The following is a 21,561-nucleotide window of genomic DNA, read 5'->3' as shown; positions in this document are numbered from 1 at the left end:
CCTCCATGTTGAGGCCCGCGCGCAGGTGCGGCGGCCGTTGCCGGGGCGGGGCTGGGGGCGAGCGGCAGATGTTGTTCCCGTGGCGCGGCGGGGGGGGGAGCAGCAATGGCGGAGGCGGCCGGCCACAGCGAGCGGGAGCGGCGGGTGCGGGCGCTGAGCGCCTCCCTGCGGGCGCGGCTGGGGCCCTATGAGCCGGCGCTGAGCGCGCTGCAGGCGGCGCTGGTGTGGGAGCGGCCGGGCCGCAGCGCGCTGGGCTGGGCGGCCGCGCACGGCCTCTTTTGGTGAGTGGGGCCGGGCCGGGGGACACGGGGGTGTAGCGCCCCCCTGCGGGCGTCTGCGGTGGAGAGCAGACTCGGGCCGTGCGGCCCCGGCCCCCGGTCGTCGCCTTTCTGGACGTGGTGCGGCCGGAGCCCCTGTCCGAGGCTGGGCTGAGCCCTGCGCGTCCCCCTTGGCCCGTACAGCACGTAGCCCGCGGGTCGGCAGACCCCGCACCACTCACCTCAGCCCTCCACATCCCGCTCCTAAATCTGCGAGCTGACGCACGGAGTCCCGCTCATGTGCTTTGGTGGCAAACTGGGTGTGAGCGACTGGATAATTTGGTTGCTTTGAGTGGCTTCGGACTGAGTACAGATCATAAGACTTTTTGGATGTCTTGGCAGCTGTGCTAGCTAATTTGGTCACCTGCCTGCTTCCCCTCTTCCCCAAGTGCGTGGGTGCTACTTCTGGTGAGAAATGGGGTTTGGTGTGGTCTAATACACGCTCATGTGGGCAGCCTGTTCTTAGTCGATTCTTTGGAGTTGATGCTGTAGTTTTCTGGCAGTTTACTGCCCAGTGGAGCCTCTTCCTCGTCATCAGACCCTCATGAGGAAAAAGGGTATTCAAGGATTTCTTGGTAGACTGGAGGTGATTAGTGTTAAAATGGCTATGCCTAATAATTAGTGTTTTGGTTTATGGCATTTACATTTTTACTGCCAAAGAGAATAAGCCATGCTATTCCGCAGCTGGAGCATTGAGAACAGGGCCCCTATTCCACCAGCTCCAAATAAATCAAGTTGGACCCAAGATGACAGTGTTCTAGGCTGCTGCGATTTCTGAATTTGAAGCCCAGGACTGTCAAGTTTGTTGAGCATCATGGCTCTTGCTATGATCTTCCAACATCCTTGGGCATGTGATAGAGAAGGAAACCTCTTCAGCTCCCTTAACACATCCTACCTCAAACCCCTGTCCCCCCAAAAAACCATCCCATTGTTCTGGTTGATGAGGAGTGTTGAATTCTGGAGTGAGTCCCAGCCACTGCTGTTAAGTTAACCAAGTGGGATTGGTGTCTGGGTAACTACAAACAAGGAGTATCCCTCCAGGATCTGAGCATCAGAAGATAGCCCCTCAGAATGGAGTTGGCCACAAGTAGGCCTTTGGGCCTGGCCTTCCATCTTTCATATGCAGAAACAGGAATTAATTTAACTGCTCCTTGATCACCTGAAATAGAAGTCAACCTAATGTATGCTTTCCCAAGGTGATGCTTGGCCAGCTAGAAGCTACATGGTAAGGGGCGCTGCGGTTCTATTAGAAGGCATTGGCAGAAGTATGGATTAGCTCTTGTGTATTGTCAGTATGGGTCTCATATCTCAGGCGCTCACACATTTCTTACTGCATTTGAGGCAAACAGTTCTTTGGATAAATGTGCTGTCTTTTATTAGACCAACTAAATAGCTGGAAAAATTGTTCTTTGCAAATTTTCGGACATAAACACCCTTCTTCAGGAATAGGGGGAGTTTTGCTTACTTGCACTTGAAACACTTGAGAAAACTCTGACTTGGGTACAAAACCTAGGCAAAGTCGCATAAGGTGGAGGGAGAGAGTAGAAAGTGAAGAACTAGGGTGGTGGTGGAGGGGGAAGGAAATTTCATCTCTAGTCCAATCTCACTACAAGAACTGCAGGTTAGAGCTTGGATCTTGTGTTTGAATCTCAGCCATTTACAGAATTAGGGAGAAGGAAGATTCAGAATGATTTTGTCCTGTAAACTTGGAACACTTTACTGCTGTGTAGCATTCTGGTCAACGTCTGTGTTGTGAATTGGCATTAGCAGAGTAGGGAATGTAACAGTTTCCTGTTGTCCAGCTTTGACTTCCAGATGTTTAATTTCTAAGTTAGAAGGGTAAGAGTCATTCCACAGTCATAGATTTCATAGACATTAGGGCTGGAAGGGACCTCGGGAGATCATCGAGTCCAGCCCCCTGCCCAAAGGGCAGGAAGTCAGCTGGGCTCATAGGATCCCAGCAAGATAAGCATCCAATTGACTCTTGAAGGTGTTCAATGTAGGTGCTTGAACCACCTCCGATGGCAGACTGTTCCAGACCTTGGAGGCTCGGACAGTAAAGAAATTCTTCCTTATGTCCAGCCTGAAGCGGTCTTGCAGGAGTTTGTGACCGTTCGACCTCGTCATCCCTTGGGGCACTCTGGTGAACAAACGTTTCCCCAGATCCTGGTCGTCACCCCTGATAAACTTATAGGTGGCCATCAGATCACCCCTGAGCCTGCGCTTTTCCAGGCTAGTCTTTAATCTCCAAGCTCTGTTATAAGAGGACAGTGTTGAGGCTCTGCTTCTATGCTGGCATCAGCAGCAAGAGCCAAATCATAGAGGGAGAGTTGAACATTTGAGTGTTTTATTGCCTGAATCTCTTACCTTATTAGTAGCCTGCTAGGACGTTTTCTGTTTTTAAAGTAAGTCTGCTAGTTAAACTAGAAGTCTTGCACAAAGTAACCCTGATGCTGTTGGAGTTGCTTGGAACATGCTCATTAATGTGTTTATGCAGAGAATCTCTTGTGTCAAGGGAGCTGAAGCCCCTGGTATTTAATCAGCCAGCAGTTTCTTGTACAGCACTCATCAGTGGCATCTCATGACTTTGGTTTACTCCTTTACTGTCACTTCCATCTGCATTTCTTCCCTAGGAGAATTGAGAAGTGACTCTTCAGGGGCAGCCTGGGAACATTGCGCTAGGCTGAGGGCATTGAAGGGATTATTGGTCATATGCCCTTGTTCATAGAAATCTTTAATGATGGTGGCTGTCTAATATGGGGCCTTGGTAGGAAGATATCTCTGAAATCACCTCCTGTGTAGCATCTTTCCTAGGTGTCTCTCTTCCTTTGGGTTTTCAATAATTTTTTTCAGGATTTAAGAATCTCAGGATTTGGAGAGGGCTGGGAAGGTCTATTTTGTTGCATATATATTTTTTGGTCAAATCCTATTTGGTGGTTCTGGGCAGAGAGGTAATTTTCAGAACTAACCCACTTCTATTGCTTTATTTTTATATGGGTACTGCTTGCACTGTGTACTAGTTTGGATGGATTTCAAGGCAGATATGTTCACGTTGCCTTGCAGATTGCTAAGTATGTGATTCTCTGTCTGTGGAATTTAAACGGTCTGCTTCTCTAATGGTATTGGATTCAGACCTTACAAAGCACCAAGCTGAGAGGAGGGGGAGGAAGAATCCATTATAGAACTGAACAGATATCACCTTTTGAACTGATAGAAGTTGTACCTTTTGTGTGTTTAATTTATGGCAACACGATTATCTTGGTAAGATGTGGTCCTTTAACTTCTTAGGCTCCTGGCACCCCTCCATAACTCCTGTGAATCAAATGGAACCCTATTTCAATAACTAACTTATCGTTTTTTATTGTAGCACTGAACCCCGGGTGAGGGTGGTGGGTGGGAGAAGAGGGAGCCCTTAGTTTCCTACAGAGTAGCAGGGCAATGTATGAGCTTAGCTGACTGTCTTGAGCTCCTTGTACTGGAGCTGGGCAAGGATGAAACTGTGCTCACCATCTTGGGGGGAGGAGTGAGCACTTAGCTCCTCCCAACAGGGCAGGCAAAGACAAGTATGAATTTACCTCCTTGCACTGGAGCCAGACAGATGAGCTTGCACTTACCTGCTTGCATAGGGGCCAGGTGGGGAAGAACGAGTGCTTACCTCCTTGTACCCTGTGGCACCCTAGGGTGCTACGGCCCCCCTGTTGAGAACTACAGAGTTGCATGTAACCGCTAACAAGACCTTAGACTACCAGCTTACTATTTGAGCTTTTGTGTGAAAATTGCCATATTATGGTGAGGTGCATCATATTTCTTCTGGCTCCACCAGAATACTGCACTTAAACTCAGAGCAAGCTTTTACACTCTTAAATGCAACATATCTATTTCCCTGTAAACCTGCCTTGTTAATTCTGTCTCTAGCAATTGGTCTTGCCCTTTGATTTAGTCAAGGGCCTGAAGAGAAAGCTAAGCTTATTAGATAGGTGTTGAGCTTGTGAGTTATTTCAGCAGCAGAGGAATGATCTGAATTGGGGATGCTGATGTCAAGCTGTTGGACTCTTGTTTTTAGCAGCTGACAATCTCAGATAAGCACCATTAAGTTTGGGGTGCTCTTGTGGGGAGTAGGAAGCATGTAGCAGGTGACATGGCTGGAAACATAAAACTAATTTCCTTTTAATTGGGCAAGTGTAAGAGGAGGGCATGTTCTTACTTCAGCTTATGGACAGATAGACAGTCTGGAGGCCAAGGCTTTGTGCCAGAGAAACAATGAACAGGTACAGAAGACTTATTTATTGGCCCTGGAGGGTAATTCTATGAAAACAAGTACCCCTCTTGGGCCAAGCAGCACAAGTAGATGACAGATCTGTCTACAGGTGCTTTGGGATCAGTGCCCTCATTCCAGTCATAATTCTTAACTGAACTGGCTCCATAGTCTGCGGTATAATGGATACAGCATTAATAATGCTAATGTGAGGAACTGCATTGACCAGGAAGTAGGAAATGCAGAAGAAAGTGAATCAGAAAGTCTGGCTTGGAATCAGAGGCTTTCACTAATTCAGAATAGTTCATAAATAGTTCAGCATTGCTACTGTTATGATGATTTGAACATGCTGACAAACTAACTCCAATGATACAAAATTTGCTTCCCTAATACTACGTTTCTGGAGTTGTGTCAGTGTCCCTGTGCCAGGTCATGTGGCATACCCAGTGAATTCAGAAGGTTAAGATACAACTGGTCTCTAACTGTAACAGAAATTTATTTTCAGCAGTAAAACGCAACAGAGTGGTAACTCCTAGAGTATGGATTGTCCAGTTCCTTTGGCTGAATACCACTCTTTATTCTTGATGTCTGTTGCCCTCTACACCCAAATGAGCTCTCTTCTTATCTTTCCAAAGCCAGTGTATGTGGAAATCCTCTCAAATAAGCATAGCAGTATTTTAGCAGAAAGAGACCCATGTCCTGATTCTTGTTTTGCTTCTCTCATAGGTTCTTTGCACTGACTTCTCTTCGGCTGGTGTTCTTGATTGCATTTAGCCTGATGATAATAGTTTGTTTAGATCAATGGAAGAACAGAATTTGGCCTGAAATTCAAGGTAAGTTCTAGCAGTGTGAAGACGCATCTGTGTTAGAAGTCTAAGCAAGCGCTTTTTGCACCATTTGGTTTTAAATTACTTAAGTTATAGATTCCGAAAGCTAAAAGTTGGTGGCAAGCAGAAATTCTGAAGAAATCTTTGGAGAAAATAAGCTCTTTTTTGCTGGTTGCTCTGGAAAACCTATGAAGTATGACAGTAGAAAATGAGCTCATTAAGAATAGGCTTTTTGGTGCTCCCTCTTGAGTTCCACTTTTTAATAAGACCTTGGGCTTCTTACAGTTTATCAAGAGATGTCTTAATACAGATTTTGAGATGTCATCCATGTTCCATCTTATCTACACACTGGAAAAGATTATGAAGTGTCCTATGTGTAAATAAGTTTGAACTCTCAACTTCTTCCCCTATGTTTGGCTGTAAAGTCTTGGAGATTACTTCTTACAGAGATGCAAGGAAACTATGCAAACAGATGGGTTGACCAGTGGTGCCCAAGCTTTTTTCCCAGGGGGATGGATTGGCAGTGCCCAGCCCATCTGTGGGCTAGATCCAGCTTGTGTTCCTGATTAGTGCCTGGTCACCATCTGGCCACATGAGAGGGAGCAAGTCAGTTCCACAAGTGAAAGGAGCTTGACCCTTTGCCAGGCCCCAACCCAACCCCATGGGGTGGGGGGTGTGGTCCAGTCCCACCTGGGTCTGCAGGGTTGTGGCCTTGCTTTGAGGGTGGGGAGGTGCAGTTAGGCTCTGACCTAGTGTAATAGGGAAAGGGGTGTGGTACAGATCCCTCGGGAGGGAAGGGGACATGGCCCAGTTCCCATCCAGAACCGGGGGTCTGGCTTGGCTTTGCATGGAAAGGGAGCATAGCCTGGCTTTCACCAGCTGTGCAGAGAATGGGGCTTGGGGTTTTGGTGGGGGGGAGGGTCGCTATATAATTGCTACTGCTTCCCCACTGCCAGATTTCAAGACTTGTGGGGAGCCCCACAGCCCATATGCGATGGCTCTGTGGGCTGCATTTGGCCCACAGACCAGAGCTTGACCAGCCCTAACTTAGACTAATGGAGCTTCTATATTATACCATAGAAATAAACAAAGCTCCCATTATACAACTTGTGTTTAGAATAGTGTCCCAGGGTACTTACTGCATAGAAGACAAGTTCCTGTCCTAATAAGCAAGAAATAAATGATTGATAAAGAATAGGGCTGGGTTTCTCTGTTATACACTGAAGGCTTGGTTTCAGGGATTTTTAGAAGGTAAAAATGGTTGGTGAATTACACTGTCACTTTGATGTTCAGAAAGTCAGAGGGGACATCTTTAAAAACAACTGCCTGAGTCTCATACATGAAATTACAATTTTTCATGTAGAACTTGTGGTCAGCATTGCCTTAAAAAGGTAAGGCTGGATGCATTTCTCACCTGCCACCTCAAAGCCAAATCTCCTATCTCCCAAGGGCTGGTTTCCTGCCTAGTAATAGAGATTGTGCGAAGCTTTATGCAGTCCAGGAAACAATGTAAAACATAAGGTAAGGCATGGCAGTTGGCAGTTTCTTGCTTCAGCTGTCTTAGGAAGCTAAACAAGCTTATGGTAGTATTTGTTAAGAGTGTGTGAAATGGGCTGTATTTGATTCAGATTTGGATTCGGCCCAAATCAGGGACCGTGATTTAGTTTGTTGATTTGGATAACTGTCCCCAATTCAGTTTGGCTGAATCTGAATCTAAAGATTAGATGCTGATTCAGAGAATCAGCGATTCGCCCATAGACACAGCTTTAAATGTTTTTTCTACATACTTTGAGGTACCAGGCATGGCTCATGAACACTGCGATGCTGGGGCAGATGGTGTGTCCCACTGGGGGAGGAGGGGGGGCTGCATGCTTGGCGGTGAACCCAAAAGTACTTCCAGTCCACTTCCAGGTTCCCCAGGAAGCATGCAGCCCTGCCACCCCCCCCGCCTCAGCAGTCGGCCACAGGGAGACCCCAGGTTCCCCCCCAGACCCAGGAGGTACCAGTCACCAAGCCGGGTGCTTCTGGTCCACTTCTGGGTCTGCTGCTGAGCACGCTGGGGGGCCCCCCCCTGCACTCTTGTGGGATGCTTCATCCATCTCACCATTGCACCATTGATGAGCTAGCTGCCTGGTACCTTGAGGTATGTAGAAAAAACATTAAAGCTGTGTCTGTGTCCGAGTCACTGAATCTCTCAGAATTGATTTGGAGGGATTAAGGGGTCTCCTGAATCCAAATTGAATCAGAGAGATTCGACTGCTGAATCTCTGCCAAATAGAATCGGGGACTGAAGCTTCGCACAGCTCTAGTATTTGTTCACCTAGGATTCCACATTCAAGTCCCTTGGTAACCCAGACGTAGGTTAGTTGGGAGAAATAGCGTATTCTCAGGTCCCTCATCAAGTCTCATTCAAGGAAGTAAAGTGTCAAAGAACCTTTTTCTCCTGGGTATCTCAACGAGTCATCCCTTCCTGTGCACACCCAGCACAGTAAAGGGTGTATATACCGCATGTGGAAACAGGAATGGCAGTTTTAGCAAAACTATAAAGCTGAATAGCCTTCCAGATCATTCTGTGCTGCACACTGGGTGCTGCTAATAGGGATAAGCTGTTTCTTGCTGTCCTGGCCTCGGATAGTACAGTGCAAAGCAGCACATGCCTGGTAGTTGCTTACTTGTAATACTTGTTTTGGCTGATTCTGTATCAGTTGGCATGAAACTCCCATTTAAATAAAGATTCTTATGGTGAAATTTCTTGCAACTAATGCAATATCTGTTCTTAATATTTTAGTGGCAAGAACTGATGAATCAGACACTGACAGGTATGAAATATTAACTACATCTCTCTCTTGTATGTTATTAATTACACCTCTCTTTTATATGTTTGGGGTTTTTATTATGTTAGCCATAACTGTTTTTTGCATGTGGTTGTCATGTTGACTTGGTTTCAGAGCATTGTTTAACAGCTGGAGCAAGTGGTCCTGGGTTCTATTCTGCTTCTGCCACAAATTCTTGTTATGACTTTTGGCAGATTGCATTAGTTTTCCTCTTGTGTTCAACAGGGATGTTTGCTTCAGTGTTGTAGACCTCCATCTAAATTGGAGATGCTACAAAGACGGTGCACAATATGTATAGAGAGCTTCCTTCTCGGTGGATATGTTATGCTGACAGAATAATTCCTCTTGGAACCAAGAAACTCCCTTTTTCTGTGACCAGAACTGGATGTACTTCAGGCTTCTCCTAGGAGTGGCTATATAGTGAGATCTTAATGCAGCCCAATGACTGAACTAGAACTCTAGTTGTGTTATCCTTCCTAATAATACTGCCCCTTCCAGGCACAAACTGTTGGCTTTTCACGCTACTGACCCAAATTAGGGTTTTAAAAGCTACTTGTTAAACTCCTTAAATGTAGAAACCACTTCATTAGATGTCAAACAGCAAGTGTCTTACAAGGGATTTGAACACAAAAGAAAGCTGCCTTCTAAAGGCGCAGATACCAAGTGACTTACCACAGTTCCTATTAGTACTCATTAATGGTATGTCACCTCTTAAGAGTGAAAGTGATTTTATTAGCTGGCATACAGGTCACTTGGAAAACCCAGTACTGAGTTCTTGGCAGCAGTGATGTAAGCACTTCAAAAACAGAATCCAGAAATTAAGCTAATGTATTAGTTATCTCCCCAAGGTATCTTCCTACAAAGTTTAGCTTTGGCTAAATTGAGAGAGAGAACTTCAGTTCCGTTCCACGAAATTCATTTCAAATTCAGTGAGGAAGACTGGGTAGTAAAGCTGTTGGCTCTAGAATGTGTAAGACTGTTTCAGTACCCTATCCTGCTACTGACATTTATATGATACTGAACAAGTCAGTCTGCCTCTGTGGCACCTATAGAGGAAGTAGATTCATTGTGGGTTTAATCAGATTACTATAAGCTACAGTTCTTTTAATGCCACTGATATTATGAAGGAAGCAGACTTGTAGGTTTAATCAGACTACTATAATCTATAGTTACTCTAAACTACTGACGCTGACATTGTTGGTATTATAAGTACAAAATGAATGAATTCTAAATTTGGTTGGGTATTGGCAAAGCTATTATGTTCTAATAAAGATGCATATGATTACTTTTAGCTTTTGCTTGTCTTTGGCATCCAAGAGCATGGCAGTTTTTGCATTTTTGAGCAAAGAATTGAGGGAGCTGGATTGCAGTACTGCCTTGTTCCTACTGAAATGTCATATGTCAAGCTCACTTGCAGGCAAGCTGTCTGACTTTCTCAAAGCACCTACTTTTTTTTTACTTTGGCCAGTGAGGGGAGAAGGGAGCAAGCAGTTTTATAGTGAGGCTTCTATAATGAAGAGTTCCAAGATCAGATGTTAGCTTAGTAAAACCTTAAGTCCCAGAAGTCATTCGCTCACTAATTTTTTGTTTCCTGTAGCTGGGGTTATGTTCACCCTCAGTTACTCAGCGTACCAGAGCTGTGCCGCCACTTAGCTGAAGGATGGGTCACTGGGGCCAACTTCTTAAGGAATCTCTTGGTTTTCAAAAGTCAAAATCCTGGCAAGGTAAGAAGTGAACTAAATGGTTGGCATTTAGTCTTGCATACTATTATTACAGTTATTGTAGTGGTATCACACAAGGGCTGTGTGCATTCATAGAATCACAGAATTTAAGGTTGGAAGGGACATCAGGAGGTCATCTAGTCCCATCCCCTGTTCAAAGCTTAACCTTGCCCAACTATATCATCCCAGCCAGTGCTTTGTTTAGTTGGGTCTTAAAAACCTCCAAGGATGGAGATTTCACAACCTCTCTGGGTAACCTGTTCCAGTGCTTTACTTACCCTCCTCATTAGACAGTTTTTCATAATATCTAACCCAAACTTTCCCTGTTGCAATTTGAGACCATTACTCCTTGTTCTGTCATCTGCCACCACTGAGAACAGTCTAGCTCCATCCTCTTTGTAACTTTTTCAGGTAGTTGAAGGCTGCTGTTAAGTCCCCTGTGTCTTCTCCTCTCCAGACTTAAATAAGCCCAGTTCCCTCCTCATCTCCTCAGAAGTCATGTGCCAGCCCCAGCTAATGCAGCCCAGTATGCTGTTAGCCGCCTTTACAACAAGGGCACACTGTTGGCTCATATTCAGTTTATTGTTCACTGTAACCCCTAGGTCCTTTTCTCCAGAGCTGCTACTTAGCCAGTCAGTTTCCAGCCTGTACTTGTGCGTGGGATTGTTCAGTCCTCAGTGCAGGACTCTGCAGTTGTCCTTATTGAGATTTCTTTTGGTCTAGCACTTCAATTTGTCTAGGTCTCTGAATCCTAGGCCTACTCTTCAGCATATCTACTACTTCCCCCCGCTTAATGACATCTGAAGATTTGCTGAGGGTGCCCTCCATCCCATCTTCCAGGTCGTTGAGGAAGATACTAAATGAAACTGGCCCCAGGATTGACCCCTGGGGCACTCCACTCGATGGCAGCTGCCAACTAGATATTGAAGTATTGATTACTACCCTTTGAGCCTGATGATCCAGACAGTTTTCTGTACATGTTACAGTCCATTTATCCAACCTGTACTTTCTTAGCTTGCTTGTGAGAATGTTGTAGACACTGTATCAAAAGCCTTACTGAAATCAAGGTATATCACATCCACAGCTCTCCCTGCGTTCACAGAGCCACTCATCTCACCATGGAAGGCAGTCAGGTTGGTCAGGCATGACTTGCCCTTGGTGAATCCATGCTGACTGTTCCTAATCACTTTCTGCAAGTGCTTAGAAATGGATTCCTTGAGGACCTGTTCCATTTTTCCAGGGACTGAGGAAGGTGTTTTCTACCTCAAAAGGGCTTGTGGTCAGAAAAGAAAGAGAATAGCTAATGGGTGGTGGAGAGGGAAGGCGTGGACATGCATTACATGTAGAATCTGATTTAAATGCAGTTTAAATCTGAAACAGACAGATATGCAAACCTATAAAATCTGTTTGAAGCTGCCAGGGATGGTTGAAAAGGGTACCTAGAAAATTAAGGTGCTTTGAATCAGTTGACAATGCACCAGTTCAGAGCTATGTGTGGATGTCAAGCATTCTGGGACATGGATCTGGTAAGTCCTCTAGGTATCCCACATTTCATTGCACCTGCAGCTGGCTCTGGTATGTAGACAGAACTCTACTACTCCTTCTTCCTTTTGTTAGCACTTTTTATTGATGACCTCCCTTGCAATGCTTGTTCAGTACAAGCTGTTGTTCTAACCATCAGGCATGTCTTCATTCCCTGCTTGACCAGGGCCCCTCAGCATGCCCCAGGGATGATGATAATGTGGTCCCAAGCACCCCCCCCACCCTTCTGCCCACTTCAAGGCAGTTGAGCACAATGAACACTTCGGTCAATTGCAGACCCTTGAAGTTTACTGACGTGGTGTCTAAGAGAGAAGGGAAACCAGAAAAGTGAAAACACCCCCAGCCAAGGTTACTCACCCCTTGGGAACCACAAAACACAAGTGTAAGCACCCTCTCCCCACTCATTCACTGCAAGGCATGATGGACTGGGGGTTCACTTCCTGGTGTTGGAGCCACAATACTTCAGTGCCTAAAGGGTTCTGCCTGGAACTCCAGGGCACTGTACATGTGGACACCTCCAACTTGCAACAGTTGTGAACTGGTTCCCAATTGGTGATATTTGGGAATGGTCCAGTTGTTACATGTGTCTGAACCCAGAGAGAACATCCAAGCAGAGTAGGGGATGGATATAAACAATTGTAACAATTGCAGTGTTTCAAAGGACCAGGTGTACAAACCTATATGCCTGTTGAAATATTATAGAAACTGCTGATATGCTGCAAAATGCTCCTTTTTTTAAGATGAGGTACTATTTTGGGGCATTTCACTTTGTTACTTGTGCACTAGGGCAGAAGCCTGTCTGCGCTCTGGTTGATTTCACTTTCTGTTTTGTGTGAATATAACTACTTTTCTTTAGTAGTAGTTTTGAAGAGCTTGTTACTACTACAACAGGTCTGTGGCTCACTTTCTGTGTTTATGAACTTTTTGAAAAAGTAGTCCAAAGTCTTATTGAAAAAAGAACTTGTATTGGCATTGTAACAGTTCTCTTTGGAAAGGAAATATTCAAGTCTGTATACTTACACTTCTCTAACTGATCACATCTTCAGGAAGATCTATCACTGTACACATTGTCATGTTTAAGTTATCAGCTGCCTTCCATAGGATATGAGATTATTACCCTAGGACAGGATACTGTGGAGAGCGGTCTTTTCTTTGCCATGTTAAGGTATCATAGAATAAGAGACAGAGTTTCTTAGAGGCAGCTGTCTTGCTTCTTCTAATCTTGTTCAGCAATCCTGTTCTATTTAGAGTATCAGAACAGCTTTGTTGGTATGAGAAGATGGTTGTTATATTAGGTTGAAATAATTTGATTCAGTTTTTTTTATTTTTTAATACAGTGGAAACTTACATTGTCTTCTCTGCCTGCAGTTTTGCCTTTTAGCATGTGGTGTCTTTACTTTCTTGACTGTTCTGGGCCGTTACATCCCTGGACTCTTGCTCTCCTACCTTATGTGTAAGTACAAGATTCCCAAACCCAAAGGTTTTGTAAATGCTATGGGAGGAGTTGATATTGCTAATTTGGATTCAGTAGCAAAGCTGGTGTGGCTGATTGGAATTTAATAGCAAAACAAATTCACCTGGAATGTAGTCATTACTGTCCAGCTCTTCAACATCTTTGTATCAACAGTATGTTTGGGACACTGGGGCTGTACTGATACTGAACACTAGCATTTTGCATCTCTTATTTATTCTGTTGAATGAGCCTGTATAATTGCTAACTGCCCAGCCCCTACAGCATTGATTCAGAGTATAGTACTTTACTGTTGTTGTGCTGTACAGCAGAACCTCAATATTTTGCAGGGTTAGGTCTCCTGTGAAGCTGAGGGTTTGCAAAGTAAACCAGGTATGCAGAGCAGAAGGAAACAGCTATATAGGGAACCACTGAGGTACACCAGCTGACTGGAAAACCAGTGTCCTGTTCTTCATTCGGCAACCCACTGCAAGTTAAGTGGGTTATGACCCACGTGGGTATGAATGATCTGGGTTCTATTGTACCTGGTGTCCCACATTTCAAAGCACTCAGTAATGTATCTGCTAAGTTGCATACTGAACAAGTTTCTAACAACCTCCTTTTTTGCCTTAGTGCTCTTCATTCTGCTGTGGCCCCTGGCAGCGTACCACAAACTGGGGCAGCGTGTGTACATGAAGCTGGAGCCAGCTCTGCAGCGGCTGGACTTCAGTGTTCAAGGTTACATGATGTCAAAACAGCGAGAGAGGCAATGTAAGTCTCCAAAAAAGTAGCTAAAATGAGCCACGCAGCTGGATTCTGGACTGGTCGCTAAAATGCATCCCCAGTCTTGTAGTTTGACAACTACTGCCTGTGTTGCACAGCTGTTTGATTCCCCTTGTCAAACATTCATAGCACTCTGATCAGTGTCTACCACACAGTTACTGGGTTCATTTACTTTTAGGTATAAATTCAAAAGGCTCCATGCTTTTCCTCCTTTTTAACCACTGGAGTGTACTATATTTTCTTGCATACAGCACAACTAAAATGTAATGCATGCCTTGTTCTTTAAAGGCAGAAAGAACCAAAAAAAAAATATTTCCATGTAGTAAGTGAGTAGCAGTAGTTAACGAGCAGAGTCCTTACCAGCAGAAGCTGTTCTTACTCTTTTTTTTCCCCCTTCTCATATGTAATGCACGCTACAATTTCTAGCAGCTAGTTTGTAGCAGGGAAGTGCATGTTCTATATGAGAAAGTCAAGTAATCTTTAATATGGAGTCTTGATTTTGAAAAAGCTGGTTTTGTCTGTAACTTCTTCCTCTCCATTGTAAGGGTTTTGCTGAGTATATCCCAATCTTGGCACAACCCAAACCAGAATGTATAAGTGGCAGTTGTCCAGTGCTATTTTTTGTGACCAATTTAGATACAAACTGTGCTCATTTGAAGAGTAGTTTTACTCGGTCTGATAGAGTGCATAGAAATGCTCTGCTCTGGGAGTAATAATTTATTTCTGCTCCAATTCATGGCAGTGCGTCAACAAGCATCAAATCGGCACCCTCCTGATGATGGGAGTGACAGTGAAGAGGAGCTTGCTGCATTCTGTCCTAAGGTAAGCTGATGTGCTTAAGAAATGGAGGAAACCTCAAAACTTGGAAGGGGAAAAAAGCTTTTAGTGTGCTGGTGGACTTTCAGTTTATTTGGGCATGCAGAGAAACTGCAGCCCTGGAATGCAGTCTGGCCCCAAGCCTAGGATATTCTGGTTGGGAGGAAAGTTTTGGCAGAGTCTAACCTCAGGCTCTTGCACATGGCCTGGTCTTGTGTTTAGAAACCTGAGTGCTATGTATCTCTGGTCTTCTCATCCCTCTTGATCTAAGATGCCTAAGTATGAGAAGGTGGAATTAAAGCTCTGAAATAGTATTTTCCTTTTCGGACTTCAGTCTGCCAACTTCTCTCTTAAAACTCCCCAAAGAACTATTTATGCTATTCATCCCCTAAGGATCCTTGACAGATTACTTCTAAAGCTTGATTTGGGGCCTTCAGTGGTATAAGAGTAGTGAGGGGCAGGTGGTTTGCATTGCATGTCCTCCAGCTTACAAGGAACTTAACATCCCTCTCCTCAGCAATCCCTGCAAAGGAGTGTAAGAGATGGGATTGTATTTTTTATAGGTTGCTGGGTCATCAGAATCTTTCCAGCTTGGAGCATGAATAAATCATCTTCAGTCCAGCCAGGAGTAATGTGCTCAATTGTATTTTCTTCTGTTTCAAAGCTGGATGATTCTGTAGTTGCCAAGGAACTGACCATCTCTGAGTCTGAGCATTCAGATGCTGAAGTTTCCTACACTGAGAATGGGACATTTAACTTGTCAAGAGGCCAAACTCCATTGACTGAGGGATCTGAAGGTGAGAGAAAAGGGGTAGCTGCTATATAAGTCCTAAAGAAGCTGTTTATCATGTTGCAGTGTGATGGATGGTAGAGAACACATCTGGCTTGTGTTCTGTCCTGAGAGTTGAAGTCTGGCTTTTCCCAGTGAAATCCACTTCATGGCTAGAACATGGTGGAGTCCTTGTCCAGTTTGAACAGAAAGCTTCAGGAAGGCAATGGCAGATGTTTCTTAGAAGAGCAGATTCAGTTTAGAAATAAGTGTTTCACCATAAACTCTGATACTGAACAAAGTAATGAGTCTAGGACTTTGTCAGTGTCTTTCAAAGAATATTAAAAGACTGTCTGCAGTTATAGAGAGAACATAGGCTGTCAGGTTAGGTTATCTGTAAGGCGTTCCAACTTGTCTTTCATGATTAGTGCAGTGAGAGTATAACATTGCCAGCATAATAAAGTTGCAACAATTTAAGCAAAAGCATATTTTACCCGTTTCATATATCAGTGTAGGACTCTTACTGGCTTCCAGTTAACCCAGTTCCTAATTAATTTTAGGTAAATGAATGTATGCCTGGGTTAAACAGAAATAAGGGCCAATGCAAGGATTTGTACCATTTTAATAAAACTGGTTTAAAGTAAAATTTCATGGGGTAAGCCAGTGCAACTTTCATGTGAACAAGTCCTGATTCTCTGAAGTTTAGCAGCTGACTACATACCGGTTGATCACTGGGAAAGAGTCCCAGGAGGAAGCTTGTCTTGACATCAGACATATCTGCAGCATTCAAGCAGCCCTCTTGGAAAAGGAGTTAGTAAATGAAACAAGCACCTCTAACCTTAGCCTCAGAAGAGGGAGAATAGGGTAATGCTGAGCTCTGCAAGGGACTGGCATGGTATTATCTCAGCTGCACTTTCCTGGGGAACTTGGAAACTGTGTGTTATGTTTAACTTTTGTCTCTTATCATGCCTAACTTTTGTGTCTCTTATTTTAGACCTGGATGGTCATAGTGACCCAGAAGAGTCTTTTGCCAGGGATCTCCCTGACTTCCCTTCCATAAATCCAGAGGTGACTGGAATAGATGATGAGGATGACACCAGCATTGGGATTCCAAGCCTTGCTTACCGCTCCCAAGGCACAGAAGATCTGCGCCCCCCTTATGACCAAGAAGTTATTGGTCTACTACCATCTGCACACCATCTTACAAATAACTTAGCTGGATTTGTCACCAGGGGAATGATACAATTAGCTTTGTCAGGAGCCTCCCAGCCAGGCCCTGCATGCAGTGACCATTCCCAGAGAGGCACAAAGACCTATCTCAGAACCTCCAGCTCTGACTTGGACACCGATGCAGAAGGGGATGACTTTGAACTCTTGGATCAGTCGGAGCTGAACCAGTTGGATCCTGCAGGCTCGCGAGGCCATTAAGCAATCTCCTCTCTCTCTCCCTCCTCATTTTTCTATCATGCATAGTGAAGGGGAATCTTCAAAGGAAAAGCATTGTCCAGTCACCTGAACTGTTTCCTGTGTTGGGTACCAGTGTTCTGGCAGCCAATCCTAGCTGGGTACATCACTGTGACTTGACATTGTAGAGGGCTAGCTTGGATTTTAAAATGAACCACTCTGGTAACTGGCAGGGAAAAGGCTTTTGATGGGATAGCCTCATGATCACACACGTCATTCTGCATTGTCTACTGTGATTCTTCTTGCCCCAAACCTGCTCACTTAATACTTGCTTTATGGGTCTGCAACTCCAGTGCTCCCTCAGTCAAACAGACATAAGTGTCAATTAAGAGTTTCTTGCAGCTCAGCCTCCTTCATGTAGACCTACAACAAAAGGTGAACAGGACTGGCTTCCTCTTTAAATACTGTAACCTAGATATTTTAAGGTTGGTTGTTTTTGGTTTTGTTTTTAGTTCTTTCTACTCCTGTGCACAGAGCCTGACATTTCTTCCCTCAGTATCTAGCTCTTGGGTAGAAGCTAACCTCCTGATCATTTACTTATTGCAGACTTCATAACTAAAGCAGTATCCCACAACTTTTACTGTTGCACTTTTAATAACAACTTGTATTTCCTCAAAAATGATGCTTTCTAGTTATGCTGTTTTGTAAGACAATGGCAATAAAACATCAACTGTGATGGCTAGACTCCTTCCAAGATCATCTATGTGCAGCAGCTGCTATTGCATTTGCCTTTCTGAAATGAATGGAGTTGGTTCTAGATCTAAAATCTGCTAACTAAACTTCCCAGTTTTACTCCAGAATAGGTGCAGCCTGGGCAGTAGCAATACTACATTTCTGTGACACTGCCTTGTCATGTGACTACTTAGCTACTGTGGGGGGACTTTCTGTAGGAATGTGGGAGAGGATTTGGGCTGCTTAGCCTATTCTCTCCTTGGCCTCTGATGGTCCACTGTGATGTAGATATAACGTGGCCAGTAGGAATAGAACAGAGGCCACCAGCCTGTGGCACTGAAATGACCAAATAGCTGCCAGATGATGAGTTTGGTCATTTGCAGACTCAAACCAGCAACCTGGAGGGAAAAAGCTCTGTAAACTGACTGGCCTGAGCCATTCAACCTTTCCCTTGTCGCTGAACTTTCCCATTGTATTTCTAAGCCATAGTGGATTACAGTTGTGCAGCCAGCAATTTACCTCGTCAGGGAAACCACTTCTTGTTGAAGCTCATTTTCATTTGCTCATGTTAGTTCAGGAAAGCTGCTTTTCTGGCCATCTTGTCCGTATAAGATGCAAGATGGAAAGAGGCTAATACTGTGTTTGAATTGGGAAGTCACTTGGCTGTCAGGTGATGAGTAAAATGTGAAATTTATGTGGAGGCTTCACACACACTTAGTGTCAGCAGCCTGCTTATATAAAAATAAATTTTAATTGTAGTTCAGCAAGGATATTCCATTTGAAACACAGCTCACCTTCCTCCTACCCCTCCCAAAGCCTTAGAGATGGTAACTTGGACATAGTTATTATGACCAGTTATGACTATATGAAAGCAAATAATTTTGCTTTCTAAGCTCATTGAACAAGAGTTGTTAAAGCATTAAAAGTTTGTCTTGCCTCAATGCTAGTATTCAGGGTAGTTGAAATTACTTGATGCCATGGATATCTGATTGACAGTGCTCTGCATAGGCTGCCATCTTGGGAATCTCCTGCCATTGCAATATAACTTTCATGTCAGTACACTGCCTGTTGGAGGGGGCTGCAACACCTGTAGAAGACTAGAGTGTCCCTAATTGGGAGCAATAACTGAATGAGCCATTAGCACTTTAAATAGCTTGAAGCCATTAACCCTGGTTAGGAGGTTTAAGACAGTGGTACTCAACCTCTGGCCCAGGGAGCCATGTCATCCCATGGGTCCAGAAATTTGGTGATGAGGGAGTGGTAGCAGCATTAGTTGCTCCTAGCATCATGGCAATTAAAGCTGCCACTGCTCCCCTGCTCCAAAATTTCTGAACCTGTGAGGAATCCTGTAGTCTGGATAACATGGTTCCATGTGCTGGACCACGCTGGCATGCCATCTCCACAACTGAATCTAGTGTGTGGAATCAGGCCAAAGCCAGATTCGGTGCATAAGGTTGCACCATGTGGGGTTATGCTGGATTGTACTAGTGAATCAACCCTGGGTGAAATCAGGCCCATGGACAATCCCTGTGCTTAGGATCTGGCCCTGTACTACTTGTTCAGCTTGTGGGGCTGGAGAGGTTGAGCACCACTGGCTTAAGAGGTTAAAACTGATATGCTGGACTCATCCTGTTCCTTTCTGAGGTTCTGATTGTGTCCTCTGAGAATTAAAATTTACTTAGTAAGGTAGAGAATTACTTCTAGAAAGTAAGAGCAACCTTAGGAACAACATGGTACAAAAAGCTGTCACATTCCTGGTTCTTAAAAGATTTAGTGGTCCAAATTTGTCTGAGCTTGGAGCTTAAAAGCACAACAGACTCCTGTTCTCCAAAAGCAGTAGTGCATCCTAATTTGCTTCTCATTCTTAACTCTTCACAAGAGGAGCTGCCTCTTGGAGTGACAATGGCATGCTTTGGGAAGAGGCCTTGAACTCTCCCTTCCAGTGTAGAGTGGGGAGATTTTGAAACCCAGTAACAGCAGGAGCTAAGGCATGCTAATTTTAGTAAAGTCTTGCCAAATGGTGTGAATGTTGTTTGTTACAAACAAGTCACCTGTGATCACTCAGCAAATGCACTGAGTTGTAAGGCTTGTTATCATGCAGGGTGTTTGAAGAAAATGAAGTCCAAGCACTGTTGCATGAGTAATATACAGCTTTAGATGATATTTAAACCTGGAAAAAATGTCTGTCTTATGGCTCTCCTTTTCCTCACGTGGCTCTCTCTTCTGTGAACAAGAACAAACATCAGCAAAGGACTTTCTAACAAAATACCTCAAATGGTATGTAGCTGTGGGAAAGTGACAAGTAGCACTAACATCACTCCAACAGTGGGTCAAATTTGTATTTCTTGTATGAAATCAGCCATCCACAGTGAAGTGCCAGTGTGATGTTACAGAACTGCTTGGAGGTTCTGATAAGCCTAAATACTTGTAGATCTCCAACTCATTGGAAGTGCTTTAGGCTTTACTAGGCAACTAGATAAATCCATTTTAGCCAACAAACTTACATTTGTTTCACCCTGAAGGTGGTGTCTTGAAACTTCTCGGTATAATAACTTTGCTTCTTCATACTCCATTATGTGTACAGAGGTTGTTTACTTCTGGTAAAATTCAAGGGACTTGCAAAGAAGGGAGAGTAAATAATCCCTTGATAATGAGGCACAGGGGAAGTTCCATAGACCATTCTCAGTGCTCTGGATACTGCAGGATTTAAAGTGAAGCATCACAAAAATTAGGTATCTAGAAATTTTGGGCTCTGTACTTCCTTACAGATGTAACTGTCTATTGTGTAGTCACTATGAGGGCTTTTGCATTTGGAGGAGAGTGTTGTGCTCTTAAGTTTCTGCAGTCTTATGACTTGTAGTGGTAGTCTCTCCTATCTTGCGTCTCTGAGGACCAGAGGAAGGAACCAATCTCTTTGGTAGAACTGAGGTCAGTTTTTCTAGTGAGGCATTTTGTCTCACCAAATGACCTCGTAGCAAAATCCCCGCCCCCCCAAGGATGTGTAGTTATGGGTAGGAGACAAACAGTTCAAGGTCAAACTTATTCCTTGCTGCAGTACAAGAAATAAATATCAATTTTCACCTGTTGCACATGTGAAAGTAGAGCTGTTATGCGTAGTGCTGTGAAATATTCTTGGCCTCACTGGCCTCTTCAATCTGTACTAAATTGACCTCTCTCTTTAAAGAGAGAAATATCCAAAGACATCTGGAGCAGAAAATGTTTGCAAATTGTATTTGGGTGTAACTTTTTAACATTATTTTGGTGCTGGCTCTTTTAAATACTGGTAGCATTGCTACCTCCTATGTGTGGACACTCGTTAATCTACTCTTTGAAAGGCTGCTTTTCTTTTCTTGTTTTAAACACATTGTGGTCCCAACCAAAAGTATGCATGCATGCCTTCATCTCATGCTGAATCAGGTTTGCCACCCTCAATGGGAACATATGCAGAACATATGTCCGCTTTGTTTCCTGAACAGTATGAGACTTGGATGAATCCTGTGAGTTTTACATTTTAATGGAGCTCTCAGGCAGTTTCCAAGATTTGTGGTACCTTGTGATAATGTGTACTTTTTGCTGAATTAAACCTTTTTTTCTTTGTAGATCTGCATATCTGGTGTGAGCATCTAGTTTCAGTTGAAGCTGCATCATCTCTAGAATTCATTAGTTTAGAAATTCATAGGCATTAAAACTTAGCATTTTAAGACATACAACACACTGCCTTTTTGCCAAACAATGTGAAGTCAGAAATGTGATAAATGACACTTTTTTTCCTAGTGAAGCTACACTTAAAAAAAAGATATTCTTGCCTAATGAGAGTGCAGTGCTTTGTAAATTTTAAATTGTTTGGTTTGGTATCACTGGTATGGCAATATCATTGTTATCTACTTGATTTTTAGTGTTTACCGTAGCTAACATTGTAAAAGGCTAGCGTACAGTAATTTTGTGTCATCTTGCAGAGATGTTTTTGGAAGTAATTTAAGTAAAATGTTGATTAGAACAACTTGGTTTGTCCTCTTCTTTTTGCCGGGCACAGTTAGGTGGAATGATGCACGACTCCCAAGAGTTTGCCACAAATGTCTTATCCCTACAGGAAGGGTAGGGGAAACTTTCC

At 43.9% G+C, this 21,561-nt stretch overlaps 1 protein-coding gene across 1 annotated transcript; it reads left to right on the top strand.

Moving 5' to 3' along the window:
- The first annotated feature begins 6 nt into the window (after positions 1-6).
- On the top strand, positions 7-21,450 carry RETREG3 (reticulophagy regulator family member 3). Its single transcript, XM_090044028.1, has 9 exons — positions 7-281; positions 5,299-5,405; positions 8,188-8,218; positions 9,831-9,957; positions 12,865-12,949; positions 13,580-13,717; positions 14,472-14,551; positions 15,210-15,342; positions 16,309-21,450. The coding sequence occupies exons 1-9, from the start codon at positions 106-108 to the stop codon at positions 16,740-16,742; spliced, it is 1,311 nt and encodes a 436-aa protein (XP_089900154.1). The 5' UTR covers positions 7-105; the 3' UTR covers positions 16,743-21,450.
- Positions 21,451-21,561: the final 111 nt, after the last annotated feature.

The sequence above is a fragment of the Crocodylus siamensis genome, chromosome 4 (genome assembly GCF_052110815.1).
Source record: "Crocodylus siamensis isolate JL-2025a chromosome 4, ASM5211081v1, whole genome shotgun sequence".
Classification (NCBI taxonomy): domain Eukaryota; kingdom Metazoa; phylum Chordata; order Crocodylia; family Crocodylidae; genus Crocodylus; species Crocodylus siamensis.
Note: the sequence above shows the minus strand (reverse complement) of the source record. Positions and strands in the feature narration are given on the sequence as shown.

Excerpts from the sequence above, each read along its gene's own strand:
- RETREG3 (XM_090044028.1), top strand. The coding sequence starts at position 106 with ATGGCGGAGGCGGCCGGCCACAGCGAGCGGGAGCGGCGGGTGCGGGCG. Across the intron at positions 12,950-13,579 it reads CTTGCTCTCCTACCTTATGT|TGCTCTTCATTCTGCTGTGG; the intron begins GTAAGTACAAGA and ends TTTTTGCCTTAG. Across the intron at positions 15,343-16,308 it reads ATTGACTGAGGGATCTGAAG|ACCTGGATGGTCATAGTGAC; the intron begins GTGAGAGAAAAG and ends CTCTTATTTTAG.